At 48.7% G+C, this 21165-nt stretch overlaps 1 protein-coding gene across 1 annotated transcript in view; it reads left to right on the top strand.

Annotated features, from left to right (window-relative positions):
• LOC115459061 (crossover junction endonuclease MUS81-like) overlaps window positions 1-20839 on the top strand; it is a gene marked incomplete at its 3' end in the record, with an annotated part of 132934 nt that extends 112095 nt beyond the window's left edge. The window contains exons 7-8 of the mRNA XM_030188925.1: window positions 455-543; window positions 20666-20839. Coding sequence (XP_030044785.1) covers window positions 455-543; window positions 20666-20839 — 263 coding nt within the window. The remainder of the gene's footprint in view (window positions 1-454; window positions 544-20665) is intronic.
• Window positions 20840-21165: the final 326 nt, after the last annotated feature.

The following is a 21165-nucleotide window of genomic DNA, read 5'->3' as shown; positions in this document are numbered from 1 at the left end:
CCCTAGAGGGCTCACAATCTACGTTTTTGTACCTGGGGCAATTTTTTGTACCTGGGGCAATGGAGGTTTAAGTGACTTGCCAAAGGTCACAAGGAGCTGCAGTGGGAATTGAACCCATGTTGCCAGGATCAAAGCTCGCTACTTTAACCATTAGGCTACTCCTCCACTGCTGGTAGGAAAGGGAGCACAACCCCACTTGTCCAGACTGGTATGACTAGACTAAAGGAAAAGAAATTAACAAGTATGACTAAATTTTGCCATTGATTGGAAGCCAATTTCCAGCCCTGTCTCCTAAGCTTTCTAGTTGCTAATGTTTTGTTGGGGAAAATATTGGTTGGGCCATGACCCCAGTGGGCCATCATGTTCCACTGGGGGTGCTAACAGTCATATGATACTGAACCATGGAACTGAGAGATGTCCTTATTTTATGGTGTTCTGTCTTAATATCTTGCAGCCTGATGTCAACAGCAGGTACACGGCCTGGTCTTCTGTGAGTACCTTGATCCAGAAAGACCTCGTTATCAAAACCCACAATCCCGCCAGGTAAGAACCCATCCCGGAAAACATGCTGGCAAGACACCCATTCCATAGGAGGATGCCTATCTGTCTGGTTCTTAGCTGCTATGGTTGTGAAACAGGAAAGTACTCAGGAGGTCTATTCACTAAGATTCTTTTCTGATTCTTTGTTTATTTCTATTTGTTAGCTTCAAGTGAGTAATCCTGAATTTCCTTAGCATCCTTACCAGACCATTTCAGAACTTGCAGATTGTTGTGCTCATCGACCAGCAAGTGGAGATAGAGTACAAAATTGTGTGCTCAACCCTATAAGGGCACTGTGCAGCTGTAGCAGTTTGGTATTTTTCTATCTTCAGCAGATGGAAGATGGTCTGTGCAGCTTCTGGGCTAGTTGGCTAAGACACCCTCCTGGTCCAGTAGAGTAAAAGTGGAACATTGTTTTGGAGAGTGATTAATTTGTATTCCCTTTTACCCAGAGGAGTCTGGGCCCTACCCACCTCTTTACTCTTTCTTCTCCTTCCTTAATTGTGGAGCTGACTGTGAAGTAAAAAAAATGAAAAAAGAAATAGGGGTGCTGCAGGAGAGGTGCTTCTTACAACAAGATTTGTGCTTTGTATTAGAGAGCACTGTGGTGATATACCTTTGCTTGTCCTTGATTTTCATATTGGAGTACCGGCTGAAGGGAGTTCTGCTCCAAATTTGGTGCATGGTCAAAATTCGGAGTGCGCTTCTTGCTGTGTCTCTTTATCATGTTCTTCAAGTTTACAGCTAAATAGGGAGATCTCCTTGCACAAACTACTGGGGGTACCAGTAGACACTAACTTGATCTTCAGGGGAAGATTTTACTGACTTTGGTGCTGACCCATGGGTCTCTCTCATAAACTGTGGAAATGGCTGCCATTTGTCTGGCCGCAGTACAGCACTTAAATAGATATCATGCTATGGAGTCTCCAAGATGCCCCATCTTCCTTGGGGACCAAGGTTATAACAGAAGCACAGGCTGTAGGCTCTGGAGATGCTGTCAGTTCTGACAGCCCTTACTCGACTGACTTTTTAGCAAATAAGCGTTATGTAGAAATAATACAAAGGGCTCAAGGTACCTAAGAAACACCTTCTCCCTCTGCAGCTGTTCAGGAGATGGGATTCAGAGTCTTTGACCCAGCTCCTCCTCGGTTTTCAAGGAATTCCTGCTTTGAGAACCTTTTAGAAGAAGGGGAAATTCCTGTGGGAGAAGAGGATGACTTCACAATAGTTAGGCTTTTTCATAGAGGAGCTTCCTCTTCTAATTACTCAGTCTTTATAAATACTTAATATTTCTTTTCCGGTAGCCCAGGGATCACATTATGGAAGGATGTAAGAAATCTCCTAAGGCCTCTCCAGTGAATCAGGCCATTCAGGCCCCTATTTTGGCTGAATGGCTCCTGAAGGCGTGCTCCAAATTGCTCAAGTCTCTGAAGAAAAGGATAAGTAGAAGTAGCCACTAAGAAAACTAACATTTTGGTAGAAGGGGACACAGCACTTGGAAACATCTAGGATTGAAAAGTACAGGCTTCCTTGAATTACCCTGATAGTGGCACATTTCGGGATGAGTGAGCCTTTGTACAGTGGTAAAACTGCGGTGGGCGAGTCCCAGCAGAAGGGATTGCTGTAGTAGAGGTGTCGAGGGAAACAGGAAGCTGTACCCGTTACTGGAAGCTGTGCTGGAGCTGGAACCAGGACTGGAAGCAGGAGCTGTGCTGAAGCTTGGAAGCAGGAACTATGCTGGAACTGGAACCAGGACTAGAGGCAGGGGCTGTGTTGGAAGCTGAGGCTCTGCTGGATCTGGAACCAGGACTGGAAACAGGAGCTGTGCTGCAACTGGGCCAGGACCTGGAGGCAGGAGCTGAGCTGGAAGCTGAAACTTGTGCTGAAAGCTGAAACCAAGGCTCAAAGCTGAAGCTTGTGCTGGAAGCTGAGGCTGAGCTGGAAGCTGGAACCAAGGTTGGAAGCTGAAGGTTGAACTGGAAGCTGGAGCCAAGGCTGGAAGCTGACGCTTGTGCTGGAAGCTGGAACCAAGGCTGGAAGCTGACGCGTGTGCTGGAAGCTAGAACCAAGGTTGGAAGCTGACACTTGTGCTGGAAGCTGGAACCAGGATGACCGGTTGCAAGGAAAAGAGGCAGATACCAACGACTGCAGAAGAAGACCTAGGGTGATAATGTCAGTGAGGGGTGGACCCGAGAAGCATCACCCTGAATCCAACCTCCCTTAAACAAGCATACACAGCTGTCGTCAGGCTGGAGAAGGCAGCAGGGCGCGTCACCGACGTGGAGGTAAGGGAGCATGGAAGCGACCGTGACAGATAGGTTTCCCTCATACTCTCTGGAGGGTTAAGCTTGAGCCACACTGCTTCCCTGATCCTCTCCTACGGTACTGCAGCTTAGCTTAAAATAGAGTCCTCTTCTCTAATGGAGCTCCCTCCTGGAAACTTCTGTATCGGGGCCTCCCTGAACTGTTCTGCCTCAGGGAACTTAATGCCCTCCTGGCCTGAGCCCTGCCCTCTAATTCAGGCTCAGCCTCAGCCTCTGCCTTGACAGACTAGTGCCACCTACTGCAATGTGGCTGAACTGTATTAACAGTGAGGGAGTACTCTTCCCTGTACCATCCACACTCTCACAATGCAGTATTATGTTTTATAGATAACACAGGTTTACGAGCTTTCAATTTAATTTTATAAATCTTTTGTCACCAGTATGGATTGTTTTTGATTTTACTCTATTTATTGTTTATTTTTATCATTTGTTTTTTTACTTTGTACTCTTGATACAGGCATCCACCAAAACATGGCCATGTCGGATCTGTCCAGTAAACATTTTTCTGTGTACCATGCTGGTGTCTTGTTGTCTTGGCATCTTTGTGCTTCTCCTAGTCTGTGCATTTTGCCCTCTTTTGGACACTCAAATTTTCAGACAGATTTTCTCAGGAGACACATTTCCAGATCAGGAGAAGGGAGTTGTTCAAGACAGCATTCAGTTTTTTATAACAGCATGCTGGGGCCTTCTGATCTTGGACTTCTGGTCCTCCAGAAACAATACCATGGTGTCTGGTTTTTAGTCATCACAGAGAGCGCAGTTTTAAGGTTTTGATGCCCTAGTTCAGCAATGGCCAAAGGACGATCTGCTTTAAGATTTTATTTGGACTGAGTACTTTCGAAGGTTGCATCTAACCCAGGTGTAATAATCTTAGTAGCTCCAGATTGGCCCAGAAGTCCTTGGTATGCAGACCTGTTATGGTTCTAAGTAGATCAGCCACTGTGTTTCCCACAAGGCAAGGGCCTCTTAGCCCAAGGTCACATTCTCATGAAATATCTGTCTCCTTTTGGTCATACGGCTTGGCAATTGAGAGGTTGAGACTAAGTTGCATGGGATATTAGCTACTTGCTGCAAGTTAGGAAGCATTCCACATGGTAACATATGTGAAGGTTGGGAAAATTTTGCTCGGTGTTCTGAAAGATCCCTTTCTCCCGTCAATTCTTTTATTGCTCATATCCTAGATTTTCTTCAAGAAGGTCTAAAGAAGGGATTGGCCCTGGGTTCCTTGAGGATCTAGTTTGCAGCACTAGTTTTTTTTTTTTGTCGTTTAAAAAGCTTGTCTTTGGCCACAAACCCTGATGTGGTTCAGTTCCTCAATTTCCATGCTTCAGCTCTTTCTCTCTCCAATCATCACCTGATCACCTTCACACTTCTTCACCCCCCTCCTCAGCCCTGTCCAACTTTAACCACCACCTCCAGGAATCTCCAGGCTATTGACCCTCCCACCCTATCCTCTAGTATTTCTAATCTCCTCCCCTCTATCATGTCCTCCGAGTCTGTCGACATGGCTGTCGCCGCTTACAGTGCCACTCTCTCCTCTGCTCTGGACACCCTCGCACCATCCACCTCCCGTCCCACTAAGCATACTATTCCCCAGCCATGGCTGACCCCTTGCATCCATTACCTTCGCTCCTGCGCCCGATCTGCTGAACACCTCTGGAGGAAATCCCGCACCCATTCAGATTTTCTTCATTACAAATTCATGCTATCCTCCTTCCACTCCTCCCTATTCCTTGCAAACAGGATTATTACACCCAATTGACCAATTCTCTCAGCTCCAACCCCCGCCGTCTCTTCGCCACTCTTAACTCCCTCCTTAAAATGCCCTCCGCTCCCACCCCCCCTCGCTCTCTCCTCAATCACTGGCCGATTACTTCCGCGACAAGGTGCAAAAGATCAACCTTGAGTTCACTACCAAGCCATCTCCTCCTCTTCACCCTTCAACCCTCTCCCTCAACCAATCAACCCAGGCCTCCTTCGCCTCCTTTCCCGACATCACCGAGGAGGAAACCGCTCGCCTTCTTTCCTCCTCGAAATGCACCACCTGCTCTTCTGATCCCATCCCCACCAACCTACTTAACATCATCTCTCATACTGCCACCCCCGCCATCTGTCATATCCTCAACCTCTCTCTCTCCACTGCAACTGAACCTGACACCTTCAAACACGCTGTAGTCACACCTCTCCTCAAAAAACCATCACTTGACCCTACCTGTCCCAGCCGCTGCCTTGATTTTCTCTCCTCTCATGCTATCCTCGATCCACTTCAATCCGGTTTTCGCCCTCTACACTCGACAGAAACAGCACTCTCTAAAGTCTGTAATGACCTGTTCCTTGCCAAATCCAGAGGCCACTACTCCATCCTCATCCTCCTCGATCTATCCGCCGCCTTTGACACTGTCAATCATGATTTACTTCTTGCCACACTGTCCTCATTTCGGTTCCAGGGCTCTGTCCTCTCCTGGTTCTCCTCCTGTCTCTCCCACCACACCTTCAGAGTCCACTCTCATGGATTCTCCTCCACCCCCATCCCGATATCTGTTGGTGTTCCCCAGGGATCTGTCCTTGGACCCCTTCTCTTCTCAATCTACACCTCTTCCCTGGGCTCCCTGATCTCATCCCATGGTTTCCAGTATCATCTGTATGCTGATGACACCCAGCTGTATCTCTCCACACCAGACATCACCGCCGAGACCCAGGCAAAGGTATCAGCCTGCTTATCCGACATTGGTGCCTGGATGTCCAACCACCATCTGAAACTGAACATGTCCAAGACCGAGCTCATCGTCTTTCCACCAAAACCCACTTCTCCTCTTCCTCCACTTTCTGTCTCAGTTGATAACACCCTCATCCTCCCCGTCTCATCTGCCCGCAACCTCGGAGTCATCTTTGACTCCTCCCTCTCCTTCTCTGCACATATCCAGCAGATAGCCAAGACCTGTCGCTTCTTCCTCTTTAACATCAGCAAAATTCGCCCTTTCCTCTCTGAACACACCACCGAAACTCTCGTCCACGCTCTCATTACCTCTCGCCTTGATTACTGCAACTACTCCTCACAGGCCTCCCACTTAGCCACCTATCCCCCCTTCAATCTGTTCAGAACTCTGCTGCACGTCTTATATTCCACCAGAACCGATATACTCATATCACCCCTCTCCTCAGGTCACTTCACTGGCTTCCAATCAGATACCGCATTCAGTTCAAGCTTCTCCTTCTTACCTATAAATGCACTCAGTCTGCTGGCCCTCACTACCTCTCTACCCTCATCTCCCCTTACGTTCCCACCCGAAACCTCCGTTCACAGGACAAATCCCTCCTCTCATTACCCTTCTCCACCACTGCCAGCTCCAGGCTCCGCTCATTCTGCCTCGCCTCACCCTATGCCTGGAACAACCTTCCCAAGCCCATACGCCAAGCCCCCTCCCTGCCCATCTTCAAGTCTTTGCTTAAAGCCCACCTCTTCAATGCTGCGTTCGGCACCTAACTCTTTCAGGAAATCCAGACTGTCCCAATTTGACCGCCCCTATCAGACTTACTGTTCACGTGTCCTTTAGATTGTAAGCTCTTTGAGCAGGGACTGTCTTTCTATGTTAACTTGTACAGCGCTACGTAACCCTAGTAGTGCTTTAGAAATGTTAAGTAGTAGTAGTAGTAGTTCCTATGCTGCCTGGGCCTACTTCTCCTGGTTACAACAGGCAGTGGAGCAACCCGCGGATGGTGCGGAGTCCCTCGCTGAGGTTGCACCACGGATGGAGTCGGCAGTGTCATTTTTGGCTGACGCCCTTTATGATCTGGTCAGACCTTCGGCTAAACAGATGTCTGTGGCGGTTGCTGCCCGCCGCCTTCTATGGCTACGGCATTGGGCGGCTGACATGGCCTCTAAGCACAGGCTGGTGAGGTTACCCTTTCAGGGCCTCCTGTTATTTGGAGAGGAACTGGAGAAAATTGTTAAAGACCTGGGGGACCCTAAGCCCCAGCGGTTACCCGAGGATAGGCCGAGGCCTTCTTCCAAGGGTTCTGTGTGGCCCTCCTCTCCCAGACCTCGCTTCCGTGAAGTTCGCAGGTATCGCCCGGGGCGCTCTGCTGGGGTTTCTCAACGAGCCCGTTTTCAGGAGAGGAATTCCTTTCGCTTGGACAAGCGTTCCGCAGCGGCCGGATCAAGGCCTGGAGTTCAGGGGCCCCCCTCAATGATGGGGCGCCAGTCCATTCCTCGATTCCTGCAGTAGGAGGACGACTTTCCCTCTTTCTCGAGGAATGGACCAAGATTACCTCAGATCAGTGGGTCCTGGTCCTGATCAGAGAAGGTTACCGATTGGAATTCAGCACCCAGGTGAGAGACGTGTTTTTGGAGTCCCGATGCGGTACTGCTGTCAAACGGGCGGAGGTAGAGGAGACCTTACAAGTCTTTTTGCACCTCGGAGCAGTGATCCCTGTGCCTCCCGCCGAGTGCGGCTGTGGTCGCTACTCCATTTACTTTGTGGTGCCTCGAAAAGGCGGGTCTTTCCGACGGATCCTCGACTTAAGGTCAGTCAACGAGGCACTAAGAGTGCGGCATTTTCACATGGAACCCCTGCGCTCCATCATTGCGGTGGTACAGCCAGGAGAGTTTCTCACGTCTCTGGACCTAAAAGAAGCTTACTTGCACATTCCTATTTGGCCCCCGCATCAACGGTTTCTCCAGTTTGCGGTGTTGGGAAAACATTTCCAGTTTCGGGCCTTGCCTTTTGGCCTCGCCACAGCTCCCCACACCTTTTCCAAGGTAATGGTGGTAGTAGTTGCCTTTCTCAGGTGAGAGGGTATCAGGGTTCACCCGTACCTTGACGACTGGCTCATCAGAGCGGATTTGGCAGACGAAAGTCGTCTGGCCACAGCCAGAGTGGTCACAGTACTGCAGTCTCTAGGCTGGGTCGTCAATATACTCAAAAGTCACCTTGACCCCCTCTTAGTCTCTCGAATATTTGGGGGTCCAGTTCGACACGGCCTCGGGGTTTGTCTTTCTCCCCGACCAAAGGCGGTGCAAGCTTCAGAATCAGGTCCATCTGCTCCTGCGGATGCCTCGCCCGCGAGCTTGGGACTTTGTCCAGCTGCTGGGGTCGATGACAGCCACTTTGGAGGTAGTGCCTTGGGCAAGAGCGCACTTTTTTTTTTTGTTACATTTGTACCCCGCGCTTTCCCACTCATGGCAGGCTCAATGCGGCTTACATGGGGCAGTGGAGGGTTAGGTGACTTGCCCAGAGTCACAAGGAGCTGCCTGTGCCGGGAATCGAACTCAGTTCCTCAGCTCCCCAGGACCAGAGTTCACCACCCTAACCACTAGGCCACTCCTCCACTCCACTTGAGACCACTGCAGACACCACTGCAGATTGCCCTGCTTCAACGATGGTCTTCAACGTCCCAGGATTATCAGCGCAGACTAACGTGGCTCCCTGCGGTCCGGCTCAATATGGAGTGGTGGCTCTCCGACAGCATGCTGCGGCGAGGAATGCTGCTGGTGCTTCCCTCTTGGTGCCTGGTGATAACCGATGCCAGCCTGATTGGCTGGGGAGCACATTGCCAGGGAAGCTATGCCCAGGGTCTTTGGACACCCGCGGAAACGGGGTGGTCCATCAATCGCTTGGAACTGAGAGCGATGTTCCAGGCTCTTCTGGCCTTTCACAAGACTCTGGAGGGGCTGGCTGTCAGAGTTCTGTCGGACAACACGACAGCGGTGGCCTACATAAATCGCCAAGGCAGCACTCAGTGCAGAGCACTGGCTGCGGAGGCCGCTCAGATTTGCCACAGGGCAGAGCTACACCTGCAGCTTCTTTCTGCAGCGCATATAGCAGGTCAGAGCAATGTGCAAGCCGATTTCCTAAGCAGGCATCAAATCGACCCAGCGGAGTGGGAACTGGCAGATGAAGTGTTTCTTCAGATCTGTGCCAAATGGGGAACGCCCATAGCGGATCTTATGGCGTCAAGCGCCAATGCCAAAGTTCCGTGCTTTTTCAGCAGACGGAGAGATCCTCGCTTGGCGGGGTTGGATGCTCTGGCTCAACCCTGGCCCTCGGGCCTCCTGTATGTGTTCCCTCCTTGGCCCTTGATTGGGCGAGTCCTCCTGCGAATTTGGCTACATCGAGGAGTGGTGATTCTCATTGCCCCGGATTGGCCCAGGCATCCGTGGTACGCGGACCTCCGGCGGATGCTGGTGGGGGCCCCTCTTCCTTTGCCTCTGGTGCTGAACCTGTTGATGCAGGGACTGGTGACCATGGAGGATCCCTGACGCTTTGGTCTTACGGCATGGCTCTTGAGAGGGCGCAATTGAGAGGCAAGGGCTATTCTAACAAAGTCATCTCCACTCTCTTGCAGGCCCGCAAGCGGTCCACCTCCGTTGCTTATGCTCGGATTTGGCGCCTGTTTGAGGCGTGGTGTGTTTCAAAGGCGATCACTCCCACGTGGACTACAGTCTCGCCGATACTGGACTTTTTGCAGGATGGATTACAAAAAGGCTTGGCCTACAATTCCCTGCGAGTGCAAGTGGCAGCATTGGCATGCTTTCGAATGAAGGTCTCTGGCTTTTCCCTGGCCGCTCATCCAGAGGTTGCCCGATTTCTAAGAGGGGCACTCTGGCTCCGCCCGCCAGTGCAGCTGCCGTGTCCGGCTTGGAACCTGGGGCTGGTGTTGAAGGCTCTTCAGTGTTCGCCCTTCGAGCCACAGAGGTGAACTTCAGAGAAAGATGTGACTCTAAAGACAGTCTTTTTGGTGGACATGACCTCGGCGAGACGTGTGCCTGAGCTCCAGGCGCTGTCCTGTCGAGACCCCTTTCTGCAATTCTCAGAGTCCGGAGTAATGGTACGTACTGTGCCTTCCTTCCTGCCTAAGGTGGTTTCAGTGTTTCACCTGAACCAGCCCATTTATCTGCCCTCCTTTTCTAGAGAGGAGTTTCCGGAATCTTTTGGGCGGTTGCATCTTTTGGATGTCCACAGGGCTCTGTTGCAATATCTGAAGATGTCAAATGCCTTTAGGACTTCTGATCACCTTTTTGTATTGTTATCAGGTCCTCGAAGAGGGTCTCCAGCGTCTAAGGCCACTATAGCCCGTTGGCTCAAGGAAGTCATTTTTTCTGCGTATCTGCTGTCAGGGCAGTCTCCGCCTGATGCGTTCAAGGCGCACGCCACGAGAGCGATTTCCTCCTCGTGGGCTGAAACGGGAGCACTCTCTCTTCAAGAGATCTGTAGTGCGGCTACTTGGGCTTCTAAGCTTTCTTTTGTCCGGCATCACAGGCTGGATGTTGGAGCGCAGCGGGACGCTTATTTTGGAGCGCAGGAGTTGCTTGTTCCCGCCCTAACTAGGGAGTGCTTTTGTAAATCCCATCAGTTAATGGATTCATCTGCTGCTGATGACAAGGAAGGGAAAATTAGGTTCTTACCTTGGTAATTTTCTTTTCTTTAGTCACAGCAGATGAATCCATGATCCCTCCCTGTCTGACTCTATTTTTTTTGTTCAGTTCTCTCATGCAGGTATGTTCCCTCATCGGGAGGAGTTGCAAAACAGTTTTCAGGATTTCTATATACTGTTCTATTACAGGAGGTTGAGATCGTCCCTCCTTTGTATGGTTCTTGCTCCTGTTTTGGGGCGTTCGTTCGCTGTGAGGAAAGTTCATGTTATTCTACTTTGAGGATTCACTCTGCTTTGGAAGCTTTAAATACTGAAGGCAGATGGAGCTAGCTGTCCAAGAGGGCACTATGGTTTTTCAGTGTTCTCTATCTCCACCTGCTGGTAGGCGGATACAACCCCAGTTAATGGATTCATCTGCTGTGACTAAAGGAAAGAAAATTACCAAGGTAAGAACCTAATTTTCCCTTATTCGCCGAGGACAAGCAGGCTGCATGTTCTCACATATGGGTGACGTCCATGGCAGCCCCAGGTTCGGAAAATCTTCCTAGCAACAAAGGTTGCTAAAGCCTTTGAGCGCACGAGTGTGCGCACCGCACATGCGCGGCCATCTTCCTGCCCATCACGCCCTCAAGTTTCCTTTTGTTGTCATGTGCGGCCATTTGGCCGCCCGTACGGGTTTTCTCCCTTTTATGTGCCTTTCCTTTGGCACCATCGCAAATTTTGATTTCGCTGCCGCTATTTTTCCGTCAATGACATCGAGGCTCGCCAGCGGCTTCAAGAAGTGCACTCGGTGCAACCGGGCAATCTCAGGCACCGACCATCACGTGTGGTGTATCCAGTGCCTTGGGCCTGACCATCGCCCAGACGCATGTAAGTTGTGTCTTAGCCTTAAAAAGCAGACACAAGCGTCGAGACAAGCTTAACGGGATCGCCTGTTTGGAGCTTTGCCCGGTACTTCGGCGTTGACAGCGGTACAGAGGTTGTCGGCAGTGTCGATGTTGGCACCGGAGAGTGCATCGACCTCGGGAGTGCAGGTAATGGCTGTCCAGAGACCATCACATGCTGGCAGCAGTGAACCATTGAGTGGGTGTCCACCTGCCTCGAGGGCTCCTGCGGTACAGGCCCATCGGGACCGACCCCTTTCGGACTCGACCCTGAGGAGGCGTGTGGATTCCACGTCCTCCTCGTCAGTACCGAGGGGTACCGGTGACGTACCTCGAGCGAAGGCAAAGAAGCACCGTCATCGGTCCCCTTCTCATCATGGTACCAAGAGCTCCGGGGCGTTGAGGGAATCGGCACCCATGAAGTGTCGACGCCGGGAGGACCGCTCACCCTCCATTCAAGAGGTGTCGATGCGCTGGTCTCCGGACAGCCCAGTACCGCCTCCTCCTCCTCGGCAGATTCTGGCCTCGACTCCTGTACCGACTCCACAGCTTTTCTCGACAGACACTCTTGACGAGCACCTCCGAGCCATTCTTCCAGGCATCCTGGAAAGGCTGCTGCAACCATCTGTTCCGGTACCGGGGGTGCTTGCACCGTCGGTACCGTCGATAGATGTGGTGGCTGGCTCCCCGCCTGTGGTGAGGCCCTCAACATTGGTGTCGCTTGCGGCATCAGCCTCGGCTGCCCCCCCGAGTTGACTCTCCGTCGACATCGATGGAGGGAGCTTCATCGCCGCCGGCACAGGAGTCAACTTCTTGGCATCGCCATCGAGGACATAGCTCTTCAGCGTCGAGACGGGCTCGGCTTCGGACTGCAGTCAGAGAACTCCTGTCCGATACCGAAGGAGAGGCCTCGTGGGAGGCAGAGGAAGCTCCAAGATATTTCTCTTCAGAGGAGTCTTGTGGCCTTCCCTCTGACCCTATTCCTTCGCCAGAGAGAAAGCTCTCTCCCCCGGAGAGTTTGTCTTTCTTGTCCTTTGTCCGGGAAATGTCTGCGGCCATTCCCTTCCCAGTGGTAACTGAGCATGAGCCCAGGGCTGAGATGTTCGAGGTCCTGGACTATCCTTTGCTACCTAACGAGTCATCCACTATTCCTCTACATAATGTCCTTAAACAGACACTGTCAAGGAACTGGATGAAACCATTATCTAACCCCACCATTCCTATGACGGTTGAGTCCCAGAATAGGATTCACGGAGACCCGGAATTGATGAAGGCCCAGTTGCCTCATGACTCGGGGGTTGTGGATTCTGCTCTCAAGAGAGCCAAAAGTACGAGAGATTTCGCCTCGGCGCCCCCGGGATGGGAGGCTCGAACTTTGGACTCTTTTAGGAGGAAGGCCTACCAGTCAGCTATGCTCATCTCCAAAATCCAGTCCTAACAGCTCTACACGAGCATTCACTTGCGGAATAATGTGAAGCAACTGGCGGACCTGGTCGATCAGCTCCCTTCGGAGCAGGCCAGGCCTTTTCAGGAGGTGGTTAGGCAGCTGAAGGCGTGTCGTAAATTCCTGTCCAGGGGTACTTACGATTCTTTTGATGTGGCGTCCAGAGCTGCTGCTCAGGGTATAGTGATGCGCAGACTCTCATGGCTGCGTGCCTCTGACCGCGACAATCGAGTCCAGCAGCGGCTTGCGGATGTTTCTCGCCGAAAATATTATCCCCCCGGCAAGGAAGTCGAACAGGTGGTAGAGCCGCTCCACCAGCAGGAAACCACATTTGACAAACTCTCCTACCGGGCGCCTTCAGCATCTACCTTATCAGGTAGACGTTTTTACAGGGGAAGGAGGAATGCTCCCTATGCTTACAATAAGTGTAGGTACTATCCACCTTCCAGCCAGCCTGCTCAGGCTCAACCCCAGCGCGCTCGTGGCCCCTGCAGCTCCCCAGCAAAAGCAAGGGACGGGCTTTTGACTGGCTCCAGGCCAGATGATCACCCGCTATAACATCAGAAACACTCTCCCCATTTGTAAGCACCAAGGACCCCTTTTACAAAGGCTCACTGGTGTTTTTAGCATGCACTAAATGCTAGAGACGCCCATATTTTCCTGTGGGCATCTCTAGTGCACGCTAAAAACGCTAGCATGCCTTTGTAAAAGATCCCCTAAGTCCAGCATGGCCCAATCTCACATAGGTTCCATTAAGACTGTTATTTGGAAAAGCCTACCCCATGGACTCAGCATGTGTCTCCACTGCTTGATACTCATCAATCTAATGACAATTTTGGACACATCCTCCCTCCCCTCCTTTCTCCTGGTTTCCCTGTTCCTTTCGTTCCTTCCCCATCCTCTCCATTATTTCTTACATAGGTCGAATGTTGTATTAGCTTAATTTACTGCATGGGCATCCGCCTTTTCGGTGCGATGTAAGCCACATTGAGCCTGACACAGGAAAATGTGGGGTATAAATGAGATAAATAAATTACCAGTTGCTGAAATAGTTCTTGCCGTAGAGAATCCAGGATCTCCCTATTTCTAGACTACCTCACAAAAAGGATGCCCCAATCAGCATCTAGCATATTAAAATCACAGAAGTATTTCCCCTTTCATAGCTATATTTTGAATATCTTCAATTAAATATGTCCATTTCTGCCTGTGAAGGAGGCCTGTATACCACACCATTGTAAATAGAATTTCCATTCCCACTTTCCAGATTAATCCACAGTGCTCCTTCCTTACCTCATAAGTCCTGCAATTCTGTTACCTTTAACTTTGGTCCAAAACATTAAGACCTTTGTTGTTAGCCAGCTCTCTCCAGTCTGTTTTTCTTATCATAGAATAGTATGGACACCTCAAAGGCTCCATGTTGCAGATTTAGCTCCTTCGAATCTGTGTTAGAATTCTACAAATCGTTTAGGGACATTATTGTATATGCTATACGAATGTAGTAATGTTTTTGCATTCTAGGAAGAGGCATGGTCTATTATTTCTAATATTTTTAAGTTACAAGTGAACATCTCCCCTTCTTTTATTATCTTTAAATCCTGTACACCCCAAATTTGTCTATCTGATAATAATAATAAAAAAAAGCCTTTTTGATATACTTTACTCAATATACACTTTTGGTGGCAATCAGTATTGCAACATCACAAGATTGAGATGGCTATAGCTGAAAAAATGGGTACTATAATATATAAGCTTTTAATTTGGTCCCATTTTGACATTTTTCTTTGCAGCACTGACTCAGCCTTAATTTATTGTAAGGATTATTCCTTGAATATTTTCTTTCTTCAACTACCTCTAATTTGTTTGCTGTTTTTATTACAGTTGTTTCTAGTATTGACAATCATTTTTGTTGCTGTTATGTATGTTTACTTTGTACTTCTTTTACAAAATTCAATAAAATATCAAGTTGAAATAGAATATTACCTTTAACATATAATGCCACTCCCCCTCCCTTTCTTCCTACTCTGTCCTTCCTGAACAGATTGTAGCTCAATATAATTATATCCCAGTCATAGTTCTCCATGAACCATATCTCCATGATCACCACTAAATCCAAGTCAGCCTCATCCAGAACTTTATTTTACATACTCTGTACACTATTATACACTGCTTTCTAGATGTTGCCCTTTTTTCCTATAATGTCTCACTTAAGGGCTCATACTTAACTGGGGGCTGAGATCACTCTGCCCCAATTATTCTAGTTTAAAGCCCCCTTCAGTAGGTTAACTAGTCTGCTGTTGAAAACACTTCGTCCCTTCTTTGATAAATGAACACCATCTCTGCCCAGCAACCTTTGGAAAATCATCCCATCATCTAGGAAGCCAAAATGTTCTTGACACCATCTATGCAGCAGTGTATTCATCTCCAGGATGCAAACATCTCTGTCTTGGCTTTAATGAAAGCTTGAATTGCTTGATGAATAAGAATAGCCTTAGTAGGTTATAGATTCTTTCAAGAATAGGATCCTCAGAAGTTGCTGAGTCCTGTAAAATAAGGTCAGCAATATTCAAACCCTCCAGTGCCTGTGAAATTATTCCTGCAAGCTCTTCTTTGTGGAACAACGAGACAGTGGGATCATCTTCCTCCACTGTTGGAAGTTATCTCTCCTCTAAAGGCTCTGACAAGAGACTCCTCTCTGAGCCAGAACACACTAAAGCGGCCCACATCAAGATCACAGTGAGCAAGATGCACAGCATTTCTTTCCTGTAACGTGGACAATCTTGACCGCTTAGCTTGAGAAAGCACATTTTATAAATTTACTAGTAAAAAAGGCCCGTTTCTGACACAAATGAAACGGGCGCTAGCAAGGTTTTCCTCGGAGTGTGTATGTTTGGGAGAGTGTATGTGAGAGTGACTGTTTGAGAGTCAGAGTGAAAGTGTGAGTCCAATCCATGCTCCTCTGTCACCTGGCCCCTCCATTCATCCCTATCCAGCAATTCCCCTCTCTGCCTGAGGCCTGCCCTGCAATCCATATCCATCCATGCCCATCTGTCCCCTCCATTCATCCCTATCCAGCAATTCCCCTCTCCCTGAGTCCTGCCCTTCCAATCCATGCCCATCCATGCTCTTCTGTCACCTGGCCCCTCCATTTTTCCCTATCCAGCATTTCCCCTCTCTGCCTGAGGCCTGCCCTGCAATCCATATCCATCCATGCCCATCTGTCCCCTCCATTCATCCCTATCCAGCAATTCCCCTCTCCCTGAGTCCTGCCCTTCCAATCCATGCCCATCCATGCTCATCTGTCACCTGGCCCCTCCATTTTTCCCTATCCAGCATTTCCCCTCTCTGCCTGAGGCCTGCCCTGCAATCCATATCCATCCATGCCCATCTGTCCCCTCCATTCATCCCTATCCAGCAATTCCCCTCTCCCTGAGTCCTGCCCTTCCAATCCATGCCCATCCATGCTCATCTGTCACCTGGCCCCTCCATTTTTCCCTATCCAGCATTTCCCCTCTCTGCCTGAGGCCTGCCCTGCAATCCATATCCATCCATGCCCATCTGTCCCCTCCATTCATCCCTATCCAGCAATTCCCCTCTCCCTGAGTCCTGCCCTTCCAATCCATGCCCATCCATGCTCATCTGTCACCTGGCCCCTCCATTTTCCCTATCCAGCAATTGCCCTCTCTCCCTGAGGCCTGCCCTCCCAATCCATGGCCATCCATGCTCCTCTGTCCCCTGCCGCCTCCATTCATCCTTTTCCAGCAAGTCCCCTCTCTCCCTTCCATGCCCCCCCCCCCTCGCATCCATGCTCCTCTCTCTCCCATGTGCCAGCCTGGGCCGGCCTCTTTCCCCCCCCCCCCGCTCGCATCCATGCTGTGGTTGGCCACCCTCTTCTCCCCCCCCCAACATGCGTTTTTTTTTTCTTCCACCCCCTCCCGCGAACCTGTCGATTTCCCCCCCCCCCCCGCCAGAACGCCGAAAACTGCCGCCGCCGTTGTTGTACTACCTTCCCTTCCCGTAGGTTGTTGAATCATCTTAGAAAGTTTAACTCCGTACGTCAGACGCACGGAGTTAAACTTTCTAAGATAATTCAACAACCTACGGGAAGGGAAGGTAGTACAACAACGGCGGCGGCAGTTTTCGGCGTTGCGGGGGGGGGGGGGATCGACAGGTTCGCGGGAGGGGGTGGGTTTCGAGGGGGCCATAGCGCGGGGGGGGGGGGGTGACAGCTGATTCCGAGGCAGTAGGAGGAGTAGGGAAACACGCTCCTCCCCTTGCCTTGCAATCAGCTGTTTTGACGTCAGTGACGTCAGTGCGTGTCTGCCTCACAGACCACCTCCAGCCAAGGAGCCACGGTCCCAAGCACAGAACGTTGGAGGTGAGAATTATTATATAGGATATTCCGCTCTATCTCTAGTCTTCTAGGTGGAGTACAACAAACACAGGCATGTTAAGATCTAATACATAACAACTAAGCCATTAACACAAACTTGACCTAAACAAGACAGAAATACAGTTCATAATTAAAATATAATGTAAGTACAACTAAGTCCTCACCACAAAGACGCCCCTCAGTAAACATCAGTCTGCATTGTGTGTCTGACAAAACAGAAATATTTTTAATTTTCTGAACCCACTCATCTCCTGCAATTCTCTAGTACATGAAGGAAGCAGTTTCCAAAGCTGCAGCCCTGCGCTAAAAAAAATTGAGTACTAAAATTCCTCCAACCTAACATCCCGATAATTATGTACATCTCCAACAGCAGAATTCATGGAGCGTAACAATCTTTTTGGCTGATAAACCCGTAATTTGGCAGTAAGAATAGTAGAAATCCTATCATGTAACTGTTTGAAAATCAGGTACAGGGATCTTGAATCAAATTCTATATTCCATAGGTAGCCAATGTAGTTGCTTAAGCACAGGTGTAATATGCTCGAAGCGACTACATCCACCTAATACCCTTGCCATAGCATTTTGTGTGACTTGCAGCTCCAAAATTGACAAAATTGGACATCTCTCCAAGACCTGTGGTAGGCAGGTACCCCTGAAACTGCTTTAAAAGATTGTCATCCTCTTCCACAAATCCTAACTCCAGGTGAAAAACATCCAAATTGCCTAGCGTTCCATGTAGCTCATGCAAGGTTGTCTGAATTGGTAAAGGATGAGAGAGTGAGACCTTCTGCAAAACTGGGGATTACAAGGATCCTTCTGCTTGAATACCCACAGCCCAATTAATGGCCCGATACAGAATGGCAGCCATAAAATATGGCTGCCTAGGTAAAATGTGCACAAAGGGGATCACATGCAAATAAGTGGACTGTCTCCCGCCCTCCCTCCTCCATGCATCCCTGACAAAATTCCCTGGTGGTTCAGTGGACCCTGAACCCCCCCATGCCTCCCGACCCCCGACAGAATTCCTGGTGGCCCTGTGGACCCTGGACACACATCTCTGTGCCTCCTGACCCCTCCCCCCAAACAATCCATTGGTGGTCCAGTGAACACCCCCCTGCACTCTGGCAAATTACCCTGATAGTCTAGTGATGCCCTTCCCAGTACCTTAAAAAAGTTGGGCAGGAGCAACACCTCCTGCCTCGGGCTCCGTGGCTTTCAAAATGGTGGCACCCAGCTCCTGACAAGTACATTCTGGGATGTTCTGGGCAGAGCTAAACACCATATAAGGTGAAAAACTCCTTATATGGTGTTTAGCCCCACCTGGTGCATCCCAGAATGCACCGGGCAGGGTCTGGGTGCTGCCATTTTGAAAGTGGAGGGGCTTGAGGGAGAAGGTGTTGCTCCTGCCCAACTTTTTTAAGGTACTGGGGAGGGGGTCACTAGACTTCCAGGTCATTTGCCAGGATGTGGGTGGAGGTTCGGGGTCCACTGCACCACCAGGGAATTAGCTGCATACTTGTGCTTCCCGCCTCTTTGACAGCTCTAGAGTAGCCATAAAATTTGCTCGTTATAGCTAGATGCTCTGGAGCTGTTCATCCCCTGGAATGCTCATTAGAATACTAATGAGCTCATTGTAATACATTTACATGGGGTTCTCTGTGGCTGCTAACTGCACACGTTAGAGCTACAGAAAACCCGTTTGTACATTACTGGCTAAATAATGTTTGCTTTAGACTGACTAAAGCAAACCAATCTAAAGCAAACATTCCCAGCACGGTAAGCTTTGTGCATCTGTCCCTAAGTGAATTGGTTGCTTCACCTGCCATTTTCTGAGAAACTCCCCCAGGCTTGTCCTCTACTTAAAAAAAAAAAAAAAAAAAAAGCTTGCTTGTCAATATTATGTCTTCCTGAATTTTCACAACAAAACACCAGATTGCTGCCTCTGACTAAAAGAGCTCCATTGACAGGCATTACACTGCCCTGAAGAACTGCTGTGTATGGTCCCACAGTGTGAGCAGTGCTTAATTGACTTAGCCAGGGCTTCTATAAAAATCTTTTAATAGCTCTGAAAACCACTGCCTTCAAAGCAGTGATTCAGCACTAGAGCCTGCAGCTGCGTGTCTGAATGAAGAAAGAATAGAGCGGCTGAAGAAAAGACTGAACGTGCTGGCACAAACTAATTTTTCAATTAAAATGTGAAAGCACAACATTGATTAAACATTTCCTCTCGGGCTCAAATCATGTTTTACACTTCCGCAGTGAAAATATTAAAAGCACCACTGTAAAGAATTGACTCCAGTTTTAGCACTTAGCCATTAAAAGCTCCATGGTAGCTGTGAAAATGCATCACCCACAGTGCTAAAAATTATAACCGGGGTGGGGGAGGGGAACAGTTCAGGAGCTCCCTTCTGACAAAAACTTACAGGAACACTGAGAAAAAAAAGAGAGCCTTGAAATTTTTTCAGTTGCAATGAAGAAAATGTACCATTTAAAGGTTTGTTGTTTTTTTTTTTTGAGAGAAAGAGAGAGAAAATTCTCAACCAGATGATCCAACAAGGAAGAGACCTGAATGCCTCCAGATATCCCTTGTGACAAAGTGTTCTGAATTCCCCTTCCTTCAGATAAAATCAACTGGGTAACCAGTTCTCCAACTGGGCCCAGGAGCTTCCTCAACAGGCCAGGCCAGAGCTGCACAGAATGTTCATCACCATCAGCTGGAGACAGAACACTAATGAGCTGTGTAGCAGCATGGTGCCTTTTATAGTGTAGAGCTCGCAGTTCATTGGTCTCTGTCTCCATTTGCTGGTTGATGAACATAACCTAAATGTTCTGGACTGATCTGTTTAGGATGATAAGGAAATTAAAAATTCAAAAGATAGGAGGCAGTGCTTAGTTATGGACTAAAAAGGGGTGAAACAAAGTAGGACTAACTGATCAGTTTTCTCAGCATAGGGAAGTAAATAGTGGCGTCCAATTTGGTCCACTTTCAAAATTGATGTGCACATTCACCAGTTTTTCCCACTTTCCAAATTTGATCCTGTTCCATTAAATCTTTGGAGAATTATTTTTTCCCCCAGACAGAGAAAGGGAGATTTTTAACCCATTAAGTATACTTATTTCTAATGTCCTTTAGATTGGCAAGAATAATAAAACCAACCATATTAAGTCTCAATGAGTAGAAAATAAAATTCCCTGCCCCCAATAAAACACAACTCCTCGTCCATAAAAAACCTGGAGAAAGAAATCCCCCCTTTTTTTCTTTTTGAAATCAGGTTTTCTCCATGTCCAGCCACTCAATCCCCTTGAAAACAGTCACCCAATTAACCTGCTTGCTAGAATGAAGTAATTCAGTTCCAGTTTAGTATCAGTGAGAAGGGAATTCCACATAGATGACTTGCCACTGAGATCGTTCTTGACCAAAACCTATTTTTACACATCGTCTGAGAAGATTTCAGCATATGATTTTAGTAAGGGCTATTTTTACAAAAGCCGCAGTACCGATTCCCGGCATGGCAAATGCAACGAAGCCCACTGAATTTCTATGGGCTTCCTTGCATTTACCGCGTGGGAATCAGTACCGCAGCTTTGTAAAAGGAGTCCTAAATTTTTGGTTCAAAAACATCAGCCACTGAGATGTCACTGCCTGAGGAATCCATGTTGGTATTTTAAATTTGCATGATAGTAATTACTGGCCTTGGCTTTCAAACAGGTATTCTCTGACTGCAAAAGGACTGGAGTTAGCTCGAGAGCTGGAAGAAGATAGACCAGTCCTGGTCTTAATGGACATTCTAGAAAAGGGCATGGACCTGAGGGATGTGACTTCGGAACTTCATCGACCATCTGATAGCTCCCTTTTAAATGGAGCAGGAAGTTTCAGAACTCTGTAAGTATATAGATGTGTGCAAGAGGTTGGCGGGGGGAGCACAAGATAAGCCATAACAAAAAAATATTGCTTTTTATTTATTTTTAAAATTGTTCTTAGTCTCTTAGTCTCTTGCTCTTTTGTGTTTCCAACTCAGTTGAATCTGTCTGCTGTTTTTTTTTTTACCATTTTTGATGTATCTCCTTCCTTTTCATCCATACCAGACCAAGTGAATAGTTCCAAATGAATTTCCCTTCAAGGTATCGTGCAGCCTGGAATGTTCAGTATTTTTCTCTGTCTCCAGGCAGATGGTGGTTGAACAGTACAGCTCCTGCTTGGTGCTTGAC

Source organism: Microcaecilia unicolor, unplaced genomic scaffold (genome assembly GCF_901765095.1).
Source record: "Microcaecilia unicolor unplaced genomic scaffold, aMicUni1.1, whole genome shotgun sequence".
NCBI lineage: Eukaryota > Metazoa > Chordata > Amphibia > Gymnophiona > Siphonopidae > Microcaecilia > Microcaecilia unicolor.
The sequence above is the reverse complement of the archived record's forward strand: the minus strand, read 5'-3'. Positions and strand labels throughout refer to the sequence as shown.